The sequence below is a fragment of the Hyla sarda genome, chromosome 1 (genome assembly GCF_029499605.1).
Source record: "Hyla sarda isolate aHylSar1 chromosome 1, aHylSar1.hap1, whole genome shotgun sequence".
Lineage (NCBI taxonomy): Eukaryota > Metazoa > Chordata > Amphibia > Anura > Hylidae > Hyla > Hyla sarda.
Window position 1 is genome coordinate 371,349,345 of NC_079189.1, and position 20,963 is coordinate 371,370,307.

General features: G+C 41.1%; 1 protein-coding gene across 2 annotated transcripts in view; it reads left to right on the top strand.

The window, feature by feature from the left end:
• PCSK5 (proprotein convertase subtilisin/kexin type 5) overlaps positions 1-20,302 on the top strand; it is a 459,846-nt gene extending 439,544 nt beyond the window's left edge. Inside the window, exons 33-37 of one of the 2 annotated variants that reach the window (XM_056523317.1) lie at positions 2,630-2,807; positions 12,806-13,023; positions 13,379-13,479; positions 15,082-15,265; positions 18,489-20,302. In XM_056523317.1, the coding sequence (XP_056379292.1) occupies positions 2,630-2,807; positions 12,806-13,023; positions 13,379-13,479; positions 15,082-15,265; positions 18,489-18,901 (1,094 nt within the window). In that variant the 3' untranslated portion in view covers positions 18,902-20,302. The remainder of the gene's footprint in view (positions 1-2,629; positions 2,808-12,805; positions 13,024-13,378; positions 13,480-15,081; positions 15,266-18,488) is intronic. The other variant, XM_056523326.1, reaches the window with a different exon arrangement.
• The last annotated feature ends 661 nt before the right edge of the window (positions 20,303-20,963 follow it).

The window sequence follows — 20,963 nt, forward strand, 5'->3', positions numbered from 1 at the left end:
ATGTGTTTTGGGTGTTTCTTCTCACTTACCTGCCTTGTTTGTATTATACAATTTGTATAAAACATCTGGATATACAGTAATACAAGCATCCTATTTAACAGTTCCAGTGCATGTGCCCGTAAGTATTAATGATTGTTATATTTTTATATGTGCTTGAATGTTACATGTGTATTACGTGCTTAAAATCTTTTCTACCTATTAGTTTATTTATTTTATTTAAAGTATACATCCCAAAAAATTGTGAATTTAATTGGATGCCTTTTTACAATATTTACCTAAATCACTGCTGTTTCTGCCCCTTGCGATGCCTCTCATGTTATCAGTTATCCTGGCTGACCAATTTTTAATATGCATTATTGTCAATAAAGATTGTAAATATAATTAGTTAAAGGCTAAGTTTCCACTAGTTTTTATATATTTTTTGGCAGTTTTTGGAATACTGACACAGCAGTTTTTGAGCCAAAGCCAGAAATGTATTCAAAAGGAACAGGACATATAAAGGAAGGACTTACACTTCTCCTCCCTTATGGATCCACTTCTAACTTTGGCTCAAAAACTGCAGTGGGAGTATTCCAAAAACTGCCCGAAAAAAAAACACAAGTGGAAACTTAGACTAAAAAAACTGATGCCAGAAACTTAAACTGATTTGTAAATGACTTCTGTTAAAAAATAGTAATCCTTCCAGTACTTATCAGCTGCTGTATGATCCACAGTAATTTCCTTTCTGCCTGACCACAGTGCTCTCTGCTGACACCTCTGTCCATGCCAGGAACTCTCCAGAGCAGGAGAGGTTTGCTATGGGGATTTGCTCCTGCTCTGGACAGTTCCTAAAATGGAAAGAGGTGTCAGCAGAGAGCACTGTGGTCAGGCAGAAAGGAAATTCAAAAAGAAAAGAACTTCATGTGGATCATACAGCAGCTGATAAGTACTGGAAGGATTAAGATTTTTTAACAGAAGTAATTTATAGATCTGTTTAACTTTCTGGCACCAGTTGATTTAAAAACATTTTTTTCCAGTGGAGTACCCCTTAAAGCAACTTTTTTTTTATAGGATAGTGTATTTATTAGTTGCACATGGGTTTTATTTAAGAAAACAGTGTCCCCTCTTGTACTAGTAGCAATAATGTTAGGTATATCAAATAACATAATATAATTTTACCAGTTGGACAATATTGCTCAAGAATAAGCTCCCCCCTAAACACATTACAACTTGTCACCTTTCTGGCCACCACTAAAAGAAGGATCACACACCTAATGAGCCTTCTTCTATACATTTCTTTTAAAATCCACGGCTAAGCATCATCCTTTTTTAATATGATTGTATATAGTGATACTGTATACCTTGACACCAAAAGTCATAACATGAATTCATGTTGGAATTTTTACTTTCAAGCTGCCCACATATTTTAAGAAGAAGTAGAATTAGGATCAGCTACTGAATCCTTAATTTTTATTTACTTTTTTTATTACAAAGTAAGTGTCCAATTAATTGACAAGACTAAGCAAAAATAGTGGCAATTTTATGCACATGGCATGATGAATTTGGCAAAATTTTCTTGCCATGTTAGACACATTTATTTTTTTCAAGTCACCTTGTAACACCGGCAGGCAGCTCCCTCCGGCATCCTGTCACTTACCTTTGCCACCAGTTTTATGTCCTACTAAGTGTTCTATTCTCTTCTCCTGGCCACTGCCATGCTACTGCTGTCTCTCCCACTCGCAGTTCCAATCTTGGCCTGTAGTATGTGCGCTCCTGCTCCTTCTAGAACTTAAAGGGGTACTCCCGTGGAAAACCTTAAATTTTTTTTATTTTTTTTAGATCAACTGGTGCCAGAAAGTTAAACAGATTTTTAAATGACTTCTATTAAAAAAAATCTTAATCCTTCCAGTACTTTTTAGGGGCTATATACTACAGAAGAAATGCTTTTCTTTTTGGATTTCTCTGATGTCACGACCACAGTGCTCTCTGCTGACCTCTGCTGTCCATTTTTGGAACTGTCCAGAGCAGGAGAAAATCCCCATAGCAAACATATGCTGCTCTGGACAGTTCCTAAAATGGACAGAGATGTCAGCAGAGAGCTGAAATCCAAGAAGAAAAGCATTTCCTCTGTAGTATACAGCCCCTTAAAAGTACTGGAAGGATTAAGATTTTTGTAATAGAAGTAATTTACAAATCTGTTTAACTTTCTGGCACCAGTTGATTTAAAAAAAAAAAAAAAAGTTTTCCACGGGAGTACCCCTTTAAAGAGACAGTGTGTGCATCCAAATTCTGTCCCCCTCCAATCCCACGTCAGCAACAACTGCCATTGTTTGCGGCTCAGTCTTGTCCATAGTAAAGGTATGCTCCATCTGATCATATGTATGCATACAGCTACTAATGAATTACCCCATAATAGGGGTTCAGGAAAATGCAATGAATGCATTTTGGAAAGCAGAAGAATTAGTTTAGTGCTATCCATATGAACTATCTTGTCCATCTCTATGGGAGGCTTTTTTGAACCATGTGAACGTTTGAAGGATGTAAAATATTTAAATGGCTTAATTCTGTTATAATAAAAACTAGACAGAATTACATTTGCCAGGAACTATCATCAGCCGTCTCGAATGTCTGGATTTTTTCGATTCCTCAGATACCACCTGTGTGGACACCTGTCCTGATGGATACTATGCAGACGATGATGAAAGGCGTTGTGTCACCTGCCATAGAAGCTGTAAGACTTGCACTGGGAAGCGGAGCATAAACTGCCTGACTTGTAAAGAGGGATTATATGTGCAGGGCCACAGCTGTGTGCAACAATGTACCACAGGGTAAGAAACCAAGAATTATTATGGAGCACAAGAATGTTTGGATAAATATACTAAAATAGAATTAACATACATTGTATTTGAACTACTGTATTTGTTACAAAACAAAATCTCTGGTAAAGATGTGACTCTTGTAAATAGAACTGGGAGAGTATTATATGGGTTGACTAGGGGAGAGTCAATTTGTTGGCCTAGTCTACCACTTCCTCACACACACAAACAAACACAATGGCTTGGTAAAAAAAAGGATGTATCAGATTTATTAATACTAAGAAGTTATATGGGCTTATACAGCAACATAAAACAGAGCTGACAGAGGTGTCAGCAGAGAGCATTGTGGTCAGACTGGAAAGAACTACACAACTTCCTCTATTAGTATACAGCAGCTGATGAACTCTGGAAGGATTAATATTTTTTTATAGAAGTGATTTACAAATCTGTTTAACTTTCTGGCACCAGTTGATAAAAAAAAAAAATTCCATCAGAGTACCCCTTTAAGCATGAGCACATGGAAAGCAGCACAGGTGTGCTGCAATGGGTGGGATAGCTGAGGAAGAAAAGTGACCTCACACTTACATACAGGGGATCCTGGGACTTGTAGTTGGAGGGAGGCAACTCCAACAAGAAATGGCCACTACACAAAAAGAAACAGCAGCGTTATGGGGGACTCGCAACACAGCCATTTAGCCTCAAAACAAGCACAGATCCTTCCTAATCATGTAAATTACTGTCCGGCAGGTAAGTACTAAAGTCCCCCTATGGTGGATAACCCCTTTGCCAGATCAACTGGTGCTAGAAAGTAGGGATCGACCGATTATCGGTATGGCCGATATTATCGGCCGATAATCACGATTTTGGGCATTATCGGTATCGGCAATTACCTTGCCGATAAGCCGATAATTCCCCGCCCCCCTCACCGCGACCGCCGTCCCCCCACACCGCCGCACCGCGACCGCCCCCCAACCCACCGCACCGCGTCGCATCCCCCACCGTAGTGCTGGGCGGTATACCGGTATGAATCGGATACCGTTTTTTTTCTCCCACGGTATGGATTTTTTCCCATACCGCTATACTGGTCGGGCCCCTCCCCCACCCTCCGAGTCAATAAAAAAAAATTAAACTTACCCGTAATAGGGGTGGTCCGGGCCATCCATCCTTCCTGTAGTGTCCGTTGGCATTTCGGGTGGAGGGTAAACCGGTCCGGGCTGTCCTTCTTCTCCGGGGGTGCTCTTCTCCACTCCGGGCAGGCTCCAGCCTAGTACGCTGCATAGACGTCGCTACGCCTGCCCGGAGTGGAGAAGAGGACCCCCGGAGAAGAAGGGCAGCCCGGACCGGTTCACCCTCCACCCGGAATGGCGCCGGACACTACAGGAAGGATGGATGGCCCGGACCACCCTGACAGGTAGGGGGAGAGAAGCGGGTGGTGGCGGCGGTGGCCTATGGCACCGCAAAAGCCACTGCAATGCATTGATTTAAAGTGCCCACTTTAAATCAATGATCTGCAGCAGTGTCGCGGGGGGATAAATAGCCGATAACTTAAACCGGAATATCAGTATAAGTTATCGGCTATCGGCCCTAACCTCCACCGGTTATCGGTATCGGCCCTAAAATAACTATATCGGTCGATCCCTACTAGAAAGTTAAACAGATTTGTAAATTACTGCTATTAAACATTCTTAATCCTCCCAGTACTTATTAGCGGATGTATACTACAGAGAAAATTCTTTTCTTTTTGGATTTATTTTCTGTCAAGCTAATAGCGCTCTCTGCTGACACCTCTGTCCATTTTAGGAATTGTGCAGAGCAGCAAATGTTTGCTATGGGGATTTTCTCCTGCTCTGGACAGTTCCTGACATGGACAGAGGTGTCAGCAGAGAGCACTGTGGTCAGACAGAAAATAAATTCTGCTGATAAGTACTAGAAGGATTAAGGTTTTTAAAAATAAGTAATTTACAAATCTGTATAACTTTCTGGTACCAGTTGATTAAAAAAAATATTTTCCACTGGAGTACCCCTTTAATTCTTAATTTTGAGTGTAGGACATCTTATTTGGCTGCAGAGAGCACTGTGGTCACGACAGAAAAGAAATCCAAAAAGAAAAGAATTTCAGCCGTAGTATACAGATGCTAATAAGTACTGGAAGGATTAAGATTTTTTAATAGAAGTAATTTACAAATCTGTGTAACTTTCTGGCTCCAGTTGATTTAAAAAAAAAAAAGTTTTGCACCAGAGTTCCCCTTTAACATTTAATAGCCTTGCACACCCCCTTTAACTGAGAAATTGAAACTAGGAAACCTTAGACAGTGGTGATATATATCTTGATGCACATATTCAATTACGGTACATACACTCTTTCTTTACAACACAGTTACATTCACTAATCTAAGCAGATGACATAGAAGTAAACATCAGAAAATAACTTTATTCTGTAATGAATTTAGGATAACTTTGAATTTGTAACTGGATTTTGATAAACAGCCCCTGGAGATTCTATTTATTTCTCAAGCCTAGTACAAGGTGACCCTGTGCTCTACCTTCAAAGTATTACAAAACACCTACATGATGTATCTGAGATATCTTCCATAGCTTTATGGCTCAAATCTCCTGTGTGTTCAATTATTCTGGAACAGCACTCACTATTTCATAATAGTCCTTATAGTGTTCTTTGGCTGTAAACACTCCACTGCTAGTTGGTAAGTGACTAATGTGTATATTACTGGTTAACGTGCCCGGTTATACAATGTACTTTGTCAGCAAACAACATTACAAAAACTGAAAACATTTGTCTGGGTTCAGGGGGTATGTTTCATTTTGCTGCATACAAAAAACGTAGTCAACAACTCTACTGTATATAGCAAAAAAAAAACACACCTGCATCTTTTTTTTTGCATTCAATAATGTGTACCTTTATTCTTTGTCAAGTATATAAAAAATATGTATACGGTAGGTGGTAGGTGGGGGGGGGGGGGGGCAGGAAAAGGTATGCATGCTGTAGCTTAGCACGGCCTCTATGACACTTAAAGGAGTACTCTGCTGAAAACATTTTATCCCCTATACCCCCGCAATCTCCGGGCCGGCAGCGGTGTAATTTGGAACACGGAAGTTTGGAGTTTCTGTGTTCGGGGCACTACGCCACGCCCCTTCCATTCATGTCAGTGGGAGGGTGCATCCACAGCTAGTACGTAGCCGTCCTGCCTCCTCCCATAAACATAAATGGAGGGGGCGTGGCAGCTGTGTTTGCCAGTCATCAGGCACAGAGCGGAGTTCGCTCCATGCACCGAATGACAGGGTTGCCGCAGTGGAAATCGTGGGGGTCCCCCGTGATTAGACATCTTATATATAAGCATAAGATGTTTTTAGTGGAGTACCCCTTAAAGCTTAGAAGAAAAACATAATTTTATAACTTTTTAGGTGCATTTTATGTGGTGTTTTTTCAGGTCACAAAGTAGCTGTGAAGGAAGCACACTTTTGTAGTGTTTTTGGCTTGAACAAAACACACAAAAACTGCAGCAATTTTCTTTGGTGCTTCAGGATACAGTTTTTGTGGCTAATAAATAGTGTGTTTTAGTATGTGCCTTTTTTGTTGTTGCTTCACCAATTACAAGAAATGTGAATTTTTTGACCATGTGGTTCAAGGATTTCTATTAAAGAATGTGAAAAAATAAAGAGCCACACAATGAAAAATTTACACGTGAATGACACAAATGACAAAGTCATTTTTTAGGCAAAGTGGACCATATATAGATCCAAATAGACTATATTTGACCTATGGCTAGAAGGGTGGAGGAGTGTTTAAACTAGGGACTGGGGGGAGGGAACTTACAACATAGAGGGGGAAGATAGTGTAGATAGAGAGGGGGACTTATTAATATACCTGGGGGTGGAGCAGAGGGAGGGGTTAGAATAGTTAATAGGGATAGACTTCATAGGAAGAAAAACATACACATTTGAAATGTTGACTAATACCAGAAGTCTGTCCAATAAAACAGAGGAACAGGAGGGGTTGATGTCCGAGGAGAATTATGACATAGTGGGTATAACAGAGATTTGGTTGGATGATAGCTGTGAATGGGCGGTCAACATACAGTGTTATAGTCTATTCAGGAAGGATCGGACAAAATAGAAAGGGGGAGGAGTTTGTCTTTATGTGAAATCGAGTCTGAAGGCCGCACTGCGGGAGGATATGTGGGAGGGAAACGATAATATGGAGTCATTATGGGTAGAAATATATGGAGATAAAAGAAAAAAATTCTGATAGGGGTTTGTTATAAGCCACCAAATATAATGGAAGAGGCAGAAGATCAATTACTGAGGCAAATAAACAAGGCAGCAAATCAGAATACGGTGATAATAATGGGGGACTTTAACTATCCTGATATAAACTGGGAGACTGAGACCTGTGAATCTCATAAAGGAAACAGGTTTCTGACTATAACTACAGACAATTATCTGTCCCAAATGGTGCAGGGCCCGACCAGAGGGGGCGCCCTACTGGACTTAATATTAACCAACAGACCTGACAGAGTAACTAATGTGCAGGTAGAAGGACACCTAGGAAATAGTGATCATAATAAACATTATAACTTGTTCTTCAATAAGGGAACCTCTCGAGGGGCCACAAAAACAATGAACTTTAGAACGGCAAAGTTTGATCAACTCAGAGAAGCCCTTTACAATATAAAATGGGATAATGTCCTCAAAAACAAGAATACTGACCCTAAATGGGAGACTTTAAAAAATATCTTAACCCCTTAAGGACTTAGGGCGTATCTGTACGCCCTGAGTCCGCTCCCTTTCTATAATGCGAGGCCATAGCGGGTCATGCCCAGCCTCTAACAGGGACCCGTGGCTAATAGCGCACTGCACTGATCACTGTGCTGCACGCTATTAACCCTTTAGACGCAGCGTTCAAAGTTGACCGCCACGTCTAAAGCGAAAGTAAACTGATCACGGCTAGCTAAGTGGGCTGTTCGGGACCGCCGCAACAAAATCGCTGCATCCTGAACAGATGGCAGACACAAGGGGGTCCTTACTTTCCTCCTTAGTCGCCGATCGCCGAATGACTGCTCAGTGCCTGAGATCCAGGCATGAGCAGTCAAGCAGCAGAATCATCGATCAATGTTATCCTATGAGATAACAAAGATCGATGTAAAAGATCAGTTAGTGCAGTATTATAGCCACTAGAGGGGGGCTATAACACTGCAAAAAAAATGTGAAAAAATAAAAATAAAGGGTTTCTCCGGTGGAAAACTTTTATTTTTTATTTTTTATTTTTTTTATCAACTGGTGCCAGAAAGTTAAACATCTTTTGTAAATTACTTCTACCAAAAAATCTTAATCCTTCCAGTACTTATTAGCTGCTGAATACTACAGAAGAAATTCCTTTCTTTTTGGAACACAGTGCTCTCTGCTGACATCACGAGCACAGTGCTCTCTGCTGACATCTCTGTCCATTTTAGGAACTGACCAGAGCTATAGGGATTTTCTCCTACTCAGAACAGTTCTTAAAATGGACAGAGATGTCAGCAGAGAGCACTATGCTCGTGATTCAGCAGAGAGTTCTGTGTTCCAAAAGAAAATCATTTCTTCTGTAGTATTCAGCAGCTAATAAGTACTGGAAGGATTACAATTTTTTAATAGAAGTAATTTGCAAATCTGTTTAGAAACATAGAATGTGTCGGCAGATGAGAACCATTTGGCCCATCTAGTCTGCCCAATAATCTGAATACTATCAATAGTCCCTGATCTTATCTTATATGAAGGATAGCCTTATGCTTATCCCATGCATGTTTAAACTCCTTCACTGTATTTGCAGTGACCACTTCTGCAGGAAGGCTATTCCATGCATCCACTACTCTCTCAGTAAAGTAATACTTCCTGATATTACTTTTAAACCTTTGCCCCTCTAATTTAAAACGATGTCCTCTTGTGGTAGTTTTTCTTCTTTTAAATATGCTCTCGTACTTTACCGTGTTGATTCCCTTTATGCTTTATACCCTTTATACCGTGTTGATTCCCTTTATGCTTTATACCCTTTATACCGTGTTGATTCCCTTTATCCTTTAAGTACTTTTATGGGTCTGTACACTACAGAGGAAATGCTTTTCTTTTTGGATTTCTCTTCTGTCACGACCACAGTACTCTCTGCTGACCTCTGCTGTCCATTTTAGGAACTGTCCAGAGGAGCATATGTTTGCTATGGGGATTTTCTCCTGCTCTGGACAGTTCTTAAAATGGACAGCAGAAGTCAGCATTGAGCACTGGGGTAGTGACAGAGAAATCCAAAAAGAAAAGCATTTCCTCTGTAGTATACAGCCACTAAAAAGTACTGGAAGGATTAAGATTTTTTAATAGAAGTAATTTAAACTACTAAAACAGGACTGCAGTGAAGAAGCATTAAAAAGCTATAGAGAAACTTTTTTTATACGTAAAAAAACAGATAAAAGCCGCAAAAATAGAGACAGAAAGACCCATTGCCAAAGAGAGTAAAACTAACCCCAAAATGTTCTTTAACTATATAAATAGCAAAAAAGTTAAAAATGAAAGTGTAAGACCTTTATAAAATGATGAGGAAGAAATAATAAACGGGGATCAGGAAAAAGCAAATGTATAAAACAAATTCTTCTCTACTGTATTCACAGAGGAAAATGAAATGCCAGGTGAACTAAAGTGAGATAAGGTAAACTCCCCAGTACAGGTCACCTGTCTAACCCAGGAAGAAGTACAGTGCCACCTACATAAAATCAAAATAGACAAATCGCCATGTCCAGATGACATTAACCCCCGTGTTCTAAAGGAATTAAGTAATGTAATAGACAGACCCCTATTTTTAATATTCAGGGATTCTATAGTAACAGGGACTGTTCCCCAGGACTGGCGCATGACAAATGTGGTGCCAATATTTCAAAAATGGGTCAAAAGATGATCCCGGGAATTATAGGCCTGTTAGTTTAACCTCTGTTGCATGTAAATAGTTTGAGGGTTTTCTAAGGGATGCTATTTTGGAGTGTCTTGATAAAAATAAATGTATGACCCCATATCAGCATGGCCTTATGAGGGATCGGTCCTGTCAAACTAACCTGATCGGCTTTTATGAGGAGGTGAGCTCCAGACTGGACCAGGGGCAATCGCTGGATGTCATATATCTGGATTTTTCCAAAGCATTTGATACGGTGCCACATAAAAGTTTGGTGCATAAAATGAGAAGAATTGGGCTGGGGGAGAATGTGTGTAAGTAGTAGGGGTGTGAATCGCCAAGAATTTGGCGATTCGATTCGAATCGCGATACCAGTGTGGCGATTCGATATATCCCGATATATCGCGATACCGTCTAGGTGACGATACATCGCGATATATCGCGATATATCGCCCACCTGGGAGCATTCATAGATCCCAATAGACGCCGCTGTCAGCTTTGACAGCGGCGATCTAGTACTCCGGTGCACACTTTTCTCATGTTATCCCGTCCGGGCTGCAAAATAAAATAAAACGCACTTTATCTTACCTGCCAACGAGCCCCCGGAGCTCCGGTACAGTCCGGTACAGGTGTTCGGTCCCCGGGCTGTATTCTTCTTACTTCCTGTTAGTCCGGCACGTCACATGGAGCTTCAGCCTATCACTGGCCGAGGCGGGACATCGCTGCGGCTGGTGATAGGCTGAAGCTCCATGTGACGTGCCGGACTAACAGGAAGTAAGAAGAATACAGCCCAGGGACCCAACACCTGTACCGGAGCTCCGCGGGCTCGTTGGCAGGTAAGATACGGGCGTCCGCAGATAAAAATTTCACATCCCTAAAAGAATCGATTCAAAAATATTTTGAATCGATTCTGTATCGGCAAATGAAAAATCGCGATTATCGCGAGAATCGATTTTTTCTTACATCCCTAGTAAGTAGGTAAGTAACTGGCTCAGTGATAGGAAACAGAGGGTGGTTATTAATGGTACTTATTCTGATTGGGTGACTGTTACTAGTGGGGTACCACAGGGGTCAGTCTTGGGTCCTGTTCTATTTAGTATATTCATTAATGATCTTGTAGAGGGGTTGAATAGTAAAGTAGCAATCTTTGCAGATGATAATAAACTCTGTAAAGTGGTAAACACTATAGAGGACAGTGCACTGTGCACTGTTACAAATGGATCTGGAAAGGTTGGAGGTTTGGGCTGAGAAGCTGCAGATGAGGTTCAACACTGATAAATTTAAGGTAATGCACATGGGAAAGAAATATCTGGGCTGGGATTATATATTAAATGGGAGAACACTTGGGACGACTGACATGGAAAAGGACTTGGGAGTCTTAGTTAACATTAAATTTAGCTGTAGTGACCAGTGTTGGGCAGCTGCTGCCAAGGCAAATAAAATCATGGGGTGCATTAATAGGGGCATAGAGGCCCACGACAAGGAAATAATTCTACCGCTGTACAAATCACTAGTCAGACCACACAGAGGCCGGAAGAAGCGCTAAGTGCGCAAAATTGCCGGTAATAGCCTCTGAACGCTATGCATCGTTCCCCGCCGAGATCCACTGGCATCTCCAGATAGGCGCATCGAGTCATTAATCTTGCGGTGAGTGCGGATATCTTTGTCGTTTGCTATATACCCCACATCTGATAGTTCTATCCTTTTATTTATCCTAGCACCACCATTGACTCCATTCATTTTACACCTCCATCCTCATTGCGCTATCCCAACCTTACCATACACTATTGGTTAACCCCCACCCACCTGCAGTGCCGGAATATTGCCATCTCTATACGTCTATTCACACTTCTACACATAGAATACTGTGTACAGTACTGGGCACCAGTGTACAAGAAAGATATAATGGAGCTGGAGAGGGTTCAAAGACGGGCAACCAGGGTAATACAGGAAATGGAAGGACTACAACACCGAGAAAGATTATCAGGATTAGGTTTATTTAGTTTAGAAAAAAGAAGGCTTAGGGGACCTAATAACTATGTATAAATATATCAGGGGACCTTACAGAGATCTCTCCCATGATCTATTTATACCCAGGACTGTATCTATAACAAGGGGGCATCCTCTATGTTTAGAGGAAAGAAGGTTTCTACACCAGCACAGACGGGGGTTCTTTACTGTAAGAGCAGTGAGACTGTGGAATTCTCTGCCTGAGGAGGTGGTCATGTTTAAAGGAGTACTCCAGCGCAAAATAACTTATCCCCTATCCAAAGGATAGGGGATAAGTTATAGATCGCGGGAGGGTCCGAGCGCTGGGGCCCCCCGGGATCTCCTGGACGGGGCCGCGGCAGTCTGCAGGAAGTGAAGTTTCGTCCCCAGCAGAAAGCCGCGGCAGACCCTCCCCCTCCATGTATCTCTATGGGGTACATGGAGGGGGCGTGTCGGCCGCCGCGTCATGCGGGGATGGAACACCCCCTTTCCTGTACATTGCCACGGCCCCGTACCGAAGATTGCGGGGGGGCCCAGCGCTCGGACACCCCGCAATCTATAACCTATCCCCTATCATGCCCTGACATGAAGAACCCAGTTTCTACTTCTTCATGTCATATTTATAATACAGTCATCTTCTTGGGAGGTGCTTTGGGGCCCCATGTTTTGAAGGCTACCTCTGTACCCCCTATAGTTACTAAGTTAGGGATCATTCACATATGTCCATCATCTTTTCCCTCCGTTGCCTGCTAAAAAGCACTGGAGGGAAACTGATGCTAGAACTGATCCCATTCATCTCGGTTTGGACACCGGATGATTGGACTTGCCAGACCAGCACCGGAGAAGGAATACATCTTACTGTGCTCTCCTGTCCGGCATTCAGAAATAATAAACCCCGGATGCACATTGTCATCAGTTGTAGCATCAGTTGAGTTGACTTTTAGGCTGGGTTCACACCAGACATAACCCAGCCTTAATCCCCTGCAGCCATTGACACATTTTAGGTAGAGTCTAATTAAACAGAATGTATTAGCCATTAAATAGCTATGGCCTCTCTAAATAACTTGGTAATATTAGTCAAATATTTGGCTTCCAGATATTTTGCAGATAACTCCACTACCTCATGTCAGAAGTGTCACATGACTTGCAACGAATGTCAAGGGCCAGACTCTTCCGATTGCCTATCCTGCCACAACATCTTTTTCCTCATGAGAGCTAAAAAACAGTGTCACAGTTCCTGTCCTGAATTCTACTATGAGGACCATGCACAGAAAGCTTGCGAAAGATGCCATCCAACCTGCAGAACCTGCAGTGGTAAGTAACATCTATAAACCTGTTCATAGCAGGCATGGGTAAATGTGGCTAAATAGAAAAGTTTCATTTCTATCTATCCATCGATCTAATCTATCCATCTATTCATCCATCCAATCTATCTCAGCATTCTAGTGTAGAATCAAACTAGACACATGCCTTATTTATCCATGTGATGCACATCTCCTCTCTGTTGCAGAGCCTCTTTAAATATTGTGATTTAGGGCTATTGTATCCTGTAGAACCACTATACATGTAAATATATATATATATATATATACATATTTTTTTCTACTTTTCTTTTGCAAAATTGGTATTTGTAATCTTGCATCTAAGATCCTTGTATACCTTAATACAGGTTCCGGCGCTCTTTCCTGCACATCCTGTGTATCCAGTTACCAACTCTCAGGGAACATTTGTAACTCTGAGTGCTTTGCTGGAGAGTTCAAGCTCACACAGGTAAGATGACCTGAACTTCATATTGTTACTGTCACTACTGGATTTAGATCTCAGAAGCCTCAGAAGCACAGATTGTCACTTTAGACTGCTTGTCAACTAGGCCACACGCACAGTGATGTTTGGCTTAAAATGTTAGTCTGCTATTTTGAAATAAGCTGAAAAATATGGTGCCTTCCCCTTGTCCTCCTCTCCTTGTAAATATCAAATGTAAATACAACAGTTTCCCTATAAACCCACCAGACCTGTCAACTCTCCCAGAAGACTCCTGTAAGATCAGGCAAATCTTCGCATTGCCCTGTCTTTAAGTCATACTCATTCCCGCACTTCTTTCCAAATACCCCAAGAGCTGAGCCAGAGATCATAAATACCCGGGGCCGCAGCATAGGGAACAAAAATCCCTTTAGTTAGGCTCCCCTAAAATTTTAATTTTAATATATATACTTAAAAATAAAAGTGACTAGATAAAGACTAGAACTAGGTGTTGCTGCACTGAGCAATACTCAAATTGAGTATAGTGGAAATTGTGCACCACATTGATTATGATGTGAATGAGGCCTCAAATACATGTAGAACGTAATTTGAGGACCGTGGCCTCATTCACATCATAATCAATGTGGTGCACAATTTCCACTATACTCAATTTGACTATTAGTCAGAGTAGTAACACCTATTTTTAGACTTTATCTAGTCACTTTTATTTTTAAGTGTATATATTAAAAGTTAATATTTTTTTTAGGAAGTCTTACTAAAGGGATTTTTGTTCCCTGGGCTGCAGCCCAGGTTTTTGGGATTGCTTTCCACTCACTGGCAACATGGTAGACAAGGGGGCTGGGGTGTAGTTTGGTGGCTCTAGGAGACTTTGTATTTATTCATGGGTCTTTATTTAGGGGGTCAAGTATGTGGTTTGTATTTGTATAGGTGGTCTAGTCTGTGGCCTGTGTTCATTTTTGTGATGTACACAAATTCCAAGAGCGAAGTAAGAAAAAGCAACACTCACCATGCGGTAGCTTAGTTGGCTTTATTCCGGCACATAAAACAAACATTCGGTGAGACGAGAAATAGTGGGAGTACCCTCAGTCCTGATCTCAGGGGGTCCCAACAGTTGGACTCCCATGATCTTCAGAATCATGGATCAAGTCTCCCCTGTGAATGGAGGAGCGGATGTGCTTGTCGAGAGGTGGTATGCACGTACATTGCTGATCCATTATCAGGAGAAGACTTGGTTCCCCATTATGGAGATCATGAGGATTAACAGTCTTAATAACAATTTATGAAATGATATTTAGTATATTTTATAGAATTGATTTTTTGTTATTTAGCATAGAATCATGCGTACTTCTCAATGTAATGAACTCTACACCATTTTTTCTGACACCAGAAGATTTACCCCTAAAAGCCCCGACTTTTAGAGACAGTGAGCTATACCAGGGGCACCACCTGGCATTGCTGAGTAGCTGGGCCATAGTCATCAAACAGCAGGTGCCATGTTATTTAATATCACTCCAACTATGCTAATACAGTACTACTTTACCGCTCAACAGGACACCAGTATTGGCATATAAGCCCCAATGTGTTATTTTTTTTTTCCTTTGTATTTTTAAGGATCCTGATGCAGTGTGTGAGAAATGCCATGAAAGCTGCATAGAATGTAAGGGGCCTGGACCAAACAATTGTACTGTGTGCCCAGCAAGCTTCTCGGTTTATGTAGATGAAGGAAGGTGTGTGCATTGCTGTGGTGCCAAACCAGAACATACAGGAGAATGCTGTGACTGCAGTGAAACTCTGGGTGAGATCATTCTTCCAAATGATGATAATAGTATTTGGTGTGCAACAAAAACTTTATGGGATTTGCAAATGCCAGTGTCATTTATCGCAGGTTTTTGGTGAAGAGTCCCTGCTAAAAAAAATCTGTGGCAAATCGGCCATATCTGAATGTGACAACCTATATACACAGAGACTGCAGACAGAGAACAATTCATATTAAAATATAACCTTTATTTTGTCTTACAAAAACATTAAGAATAATAACAATGGTGATTCCCACAAGAAAAGATGACGGCACTATAGGAGTGTATTGTGAGACTACTTTAAGTGCTGGGTAATGGTAAATTGGCTAAATCCTACAGTCTTGGATCCTTATTTTTATTAAACGCTTTTAAAAAAAATGTAAGCTGATCCAGGCACTAGACTTTGTGTATATTAGATTGTTGGCTTCTGATCCACAACATTCTTTGTATTGAAATTGTACTCCTAGATATTGGAGAGGCTGGTGAGGACTGGTGGCCTAAAAGGGGTACTCCACTGCCTCTGCGTTCGGAACATCGTGTTCCGAATGCTTGGAGCAGATGTCAGGGGGTCGTGACGTCCCGGCCATGCACCTTGTGATATCACGTCACACCCCCACAACGCAAAGCTTGGATTGAGGGGGCGTGACATGTCACAAGGGGCGTGGCTGTGACATTACGACACCTGCCGCCCGCACCGGGGCATGGCTGTAATGTCACAACCCCTGCCGCCCGCACCCAGCGTTCTAAACAAACGCTGGGTGCTGCACAGAGATTGCGGGGATAAGATGTATAAAGCCGGAATACCCCTTTAAATATTTCAGCACTCTTTATCAAAAAATGGAGGCTCTTGTGCGACTTTTTATCCCGTGCAACAAAATGTGCAACTTTTTAATAATGCTGTTTGCAGTCAGTTTTGTAAGACAAGTCAGGGCTTTGCGCCAAATTAAACATAGTTGCGACAAAAGATGTGACAAACTGAAAAGTCGCATTTCATGAATTCCTTACCACTGCATCATATCAACTGAAATCATGACTTGGTATGTTCTTTTAGAAAAAACCTTCTAAAGCCAAAGTAGCAATGCAAAGTCTCAAAACAGCATCTGAGACAAACTGTGAGACAAATGTACGCCACAAAACAAGGGTAAAACCAATGATAAATTCTCCCCATTATGCCCAGCAGAGGTAAGTAGAGTGAGTGTTTTAGGGTTCCATCCCAAGTGAGGCCACCTCTGTGTGGTGGATGGGGGACACGTTTTGATCAAAAAAGTGCTCTAAGAGACTCCATTTTTGCAACTATCTATTTGTATACTTTGTATCTGCCACTGGAGCAGGCACCCATGTATTAGATAGTTGTGCTGGATATTGTTCTGTGTTTTTTACATACCCATTACATACAAACCAACCAGGATGGTGCCAACTTACTTTGTAATGTTTGTGTATTTTTTGACCCTAGAATAGGTGAACGTGTTAACAAAATAAAAGATATGTAAAACACATTTATTAGATTCAAGGCAGTGTGTAAACTGTATGAAAAGCTCTGGTAATGATAGAAGGGTGAAAGAAGAATTTCAGGTTTGAGAGGATTTGCATAATACTGAGAACTTAGTAGTGAAACAATGATGCTGGGAATGATACGCATAAGGCTGTGTTCCCACATAGTTCTTACACGTACCTGTACTTATTTGTTGCAGGTAATTCCCAGCTATTGCCCAATTCAGTATTTTTCAGCCAATGATGCAATCACACACATGCAATATAAAGAGAATGTCTACTACCGAACCATGGCGGAGATTTTTCAAAACCTGTGCAGATGAAAAGTTGCTGAGTTGCCCATGGCAACCAATAAGATCACTTCTTGCATTTTGCAGAGGCCTTGTTGAAAATGAAAGAAGTGATCTGATTGGTTGCTATGGGCAACTGGGCAACTTTTCCTCTGGACAGGTTTTGATAAATCTCCCCCATGTCTTTATGGATCTTGCTTAGTGAAGTGACGCACAGTAATGCTGGAACAGAAAAGGGCCATCCACAAACTGTTCCCAAATAGTTGGAAACATACATTGTCCAAACTGGTATGTTATCCTGATATGCTGAAGCATTAAAGGGGTACTCCGCTGCTCAGCGTTTGGAACAAACTGTTCCGAACACTGGAGCCGTCGCCGGGAGCTCGTGATGCCATAGCCCCCCCATAGACTTGCATTGAGGGGGCGGGATATGATGACATGAGGGGGCAGGGCTATGACATCACAAACCCCCGGTTCCAGCATTCAGAACAGTTTGTTCCAAATGCTGAACAGCGGAGTACCCCTCTAAAATTTCCCCTCTCTGGAACTAAGATGCCTAGACCAACCCCTAAATAACCCCACATTATCCCTCAGACTGTAGCATTACATAAAACATTTTGCATTAAATGCGGAAACAGCAATGTCACAGAAAACATCAAGCTGCACCCAGTGGAGTTTGGGCTATAGTTACAAATTTTTGCCTAAAGCCCTGGGTTGCGCAAAAATTTAGCAACTTCTTCCCAGCCTGCACTGCGCTTGCCAAATGGGCACAAAGGGGGTGTAGCATGGCACAACAGGTGCGTGGCTTCCCCGTGCACCTCATTTATTACAATTTACACCTGCATACAGGTGTAAACTATACAAAGACAAGTGTGTCTTGCTTACAGTGAAGTATGATGGTGGGAGTGTCATGGCCTGAGGCTGCATGAGTGCTACTGAAACTGGGAAGCTACAGTTCATTGAGAAAACTATGAATGTGGGAAACACACAGTGACCTACTGAAGCAGAGTAAGATCCCGTCCCCTCGGAGTCTGGCCAGAAGGCAGTATTCCAACATTTTTCCATTTCTTTCTTAATATCTTATTTGTACAGTGCCTGTTGGAAATGCCAGTTTTCAGAATAGCTATCACAAGAACAAGATCTGTACTGCCATTGAGCCTTCAAGCAATACTAGAATTCAGCTCCGTGGCCTTCAGATTTGCGCATGCAGCTTTAAACTATATGTTGTATCTAAGAAACAATAGGAGATTTAAAGGCAATTTTACATACAGCTACTGTAGAAAAAAAAAGATTTTGGCTAAGGAAAAGTACTCAAATAAGTTTGTAACAACAATATATATATATATATATAGATATATATATATATATATATATATATATATATATATATATGATATTCATGTAGTAATCTGATTCTTTTGTCTTATTGTTCATATTTTAGAGGAATGTATCCTGATAACAGGACTCTTGGAAAAAAAATCTGATCACAAAAAGGCGGCTTTGTCAGTGGCAATATCCATTCTGCTGGTGCTTACTATATTAGCAGTCCTATTCATTTGGCGACGGGCCCGTGCAAAATCTTTGTCTATCAACAAAGGCGGGTATGAGAAGTTGCCAGACCAAACAAAATCCTTCCAGTCTTTCAAAAGTACTAGAGAAAGTACCTCCAGCTTCCAGCAGGACCATGTGATTGAATACAAGGATCGTGATGAGGAGGAAGATGATGATGACGATGAAGATATTGTTTATATGGGTCAGGATGGGACAGTATATAGGAAATTTAAATATGGACTTCTAGAAGATGATGATGATGAGGATTTAGAGTATGATGATGAGAGTTACTCATTTAGATAATTTATGTAACTATTCACAACACTGAAACAATGTAAGGACTAAGGGGGGCAGAAATGGGGGGTTATATAGTCATTGTTAAAGGCATATATAATTCCTTTGGACTACAAATTAAACTATACTTGAGCTGGACGGTTTGGCCTAAAAATAAAATCTCTTTTTTCCTTGTTCTATTCATTAATATATAGTGGTCATCAGTACTGTCCCTTGTGTACTGTGTGTCAACATTCTTTCCTGCACACGGGACAGATATGCTGCAGATTTTCTGAAGCAGCTTTGCTCAGGTGTATACAACAGTAGAAGCAAACTGGTTAACATTTAAAGATATCTCATCCACACACTAAAGAATATTTTTGCACAGAAATTGACCGGTGCACAGAGTTTGAAGCATGACAATTTATATTACAGATATGTTTTGGATTTACCCATAAACTTCAAAGGTGGAGCCAAAATATGCAATAAATCCATAACAACATGATTTGAATCGGATATGTCACTGCACAAAATCCACAGCATGTCTGTCACACACCTTTGCAGATGCCTATATAGGGGATTGGAAGACAGGCTTTAGGGACATTGGACACAACATAAAGTTTGGGCCTTACTTCAGAGTGAAAATGAAGTCACCAGTGATGACATATCCCTGCATGTGGCAAAGCCACGCGCTCTAGAGGTCACACTGATAGGGAGAAGGAGATAATAGGGAAGATAAGGGATAAATAATATACAGAAGACACAAAATAGGGTACTACACAGGGGCAGTAATACAGGGGACAGATTAATGTTTCCATACGGTGGCAGTCAATATATATACTGCATGGTCAGTTTCCCAAACGTAATGTACACATTTTTGTGCTTGTGCAAGTCTTGGCCAGCTAGTAAATGTGATTACACTATTCTTTATGTATGCAAATCCCGGTCCTAGATCCCTATGATACTGTTTGGTGACATGGACTTGGGATTGGGCTGGGACACAGGCACAAAAAAAGCGTGTTACAATGGAATGAGAGCCACCAGTTTTTTGTTGTTGTTTCCAGTAACGTTTTCTGGGTAATGAGATTTGTTGTTTAAATTGGAAAAGTCTGCATCTAACCTTGATTTCCATATACAGCAGCTATATTTTGCCAACTCTAAATATGGCATGCGATCAAAAGCCTAAACGTTGTATTCTTTACCTCCCGACCCTAAACATTGTTTCATTTGTGACATTTTCTTCATACCCTTCTTGTATTTTCTTCTTCTTTGAACATCATTTACTAAAACTATCTGTGAAAAAAGGCATTGTTGGTTTTGTTAAAATTGTGAAATACATATGGCATATCTCCAAACTAAGGATGGTGTAACAATATAAAAAAAAATTAAATAAAAAAAAGTTCCAATGCTTTTCATTCATCACAAAGTTTCATGCAAAGGTTGTCTAAAAGGGGAACAGAAAAATAACAAATGTCACATTGCGGGAAATGTGCTGCAGATTATGCAACGAGCTTCTGTCACCTAAAATCCGTGGCACTACCACGCCTCTCTCCCAGATGGCACCGGTTTTTCATTGACACACAGGTTCACTCTGGGTCAAAGCTTACGTGAGCATGCAAGTTTAGGTGTCACTAACCTAAACTCAGATAAACCCAAAAGCTCCCTATGGTAGAAATAGAGTAATCTAACTTCAATACCGAACACGAGTTATCCAAAAAATAAAAAGATTTTTCTTTGGGATCACAGGGTATAAAACCCTTCTGTGCACCATGTCATGTTCTTGCATCCCCTTCTACCTACACTGCATTGTGCTTACTCTCAAATGGGAGAGATTTATCAAAACCTGTCGAGAGGAAAAGTTGCCCATAGCAACCAGATTCTTTTATTTTTTTTTAAAAGGTCTCCGATTGGTTGCTATGGGCAACTCAGCTACTTTTCCTCTGGACAGGAATTGATAAATCTCCCCCAATGTCACACCCCACCTGGAAACTGGATAGTTGTACTACACATTGCTCCAAGCAGATAAAAAGCATAGAGAAGGGCCACATCACAATTCACTGTGCAGCACTGAGCCAGGTGCTAAAAGCAGCAA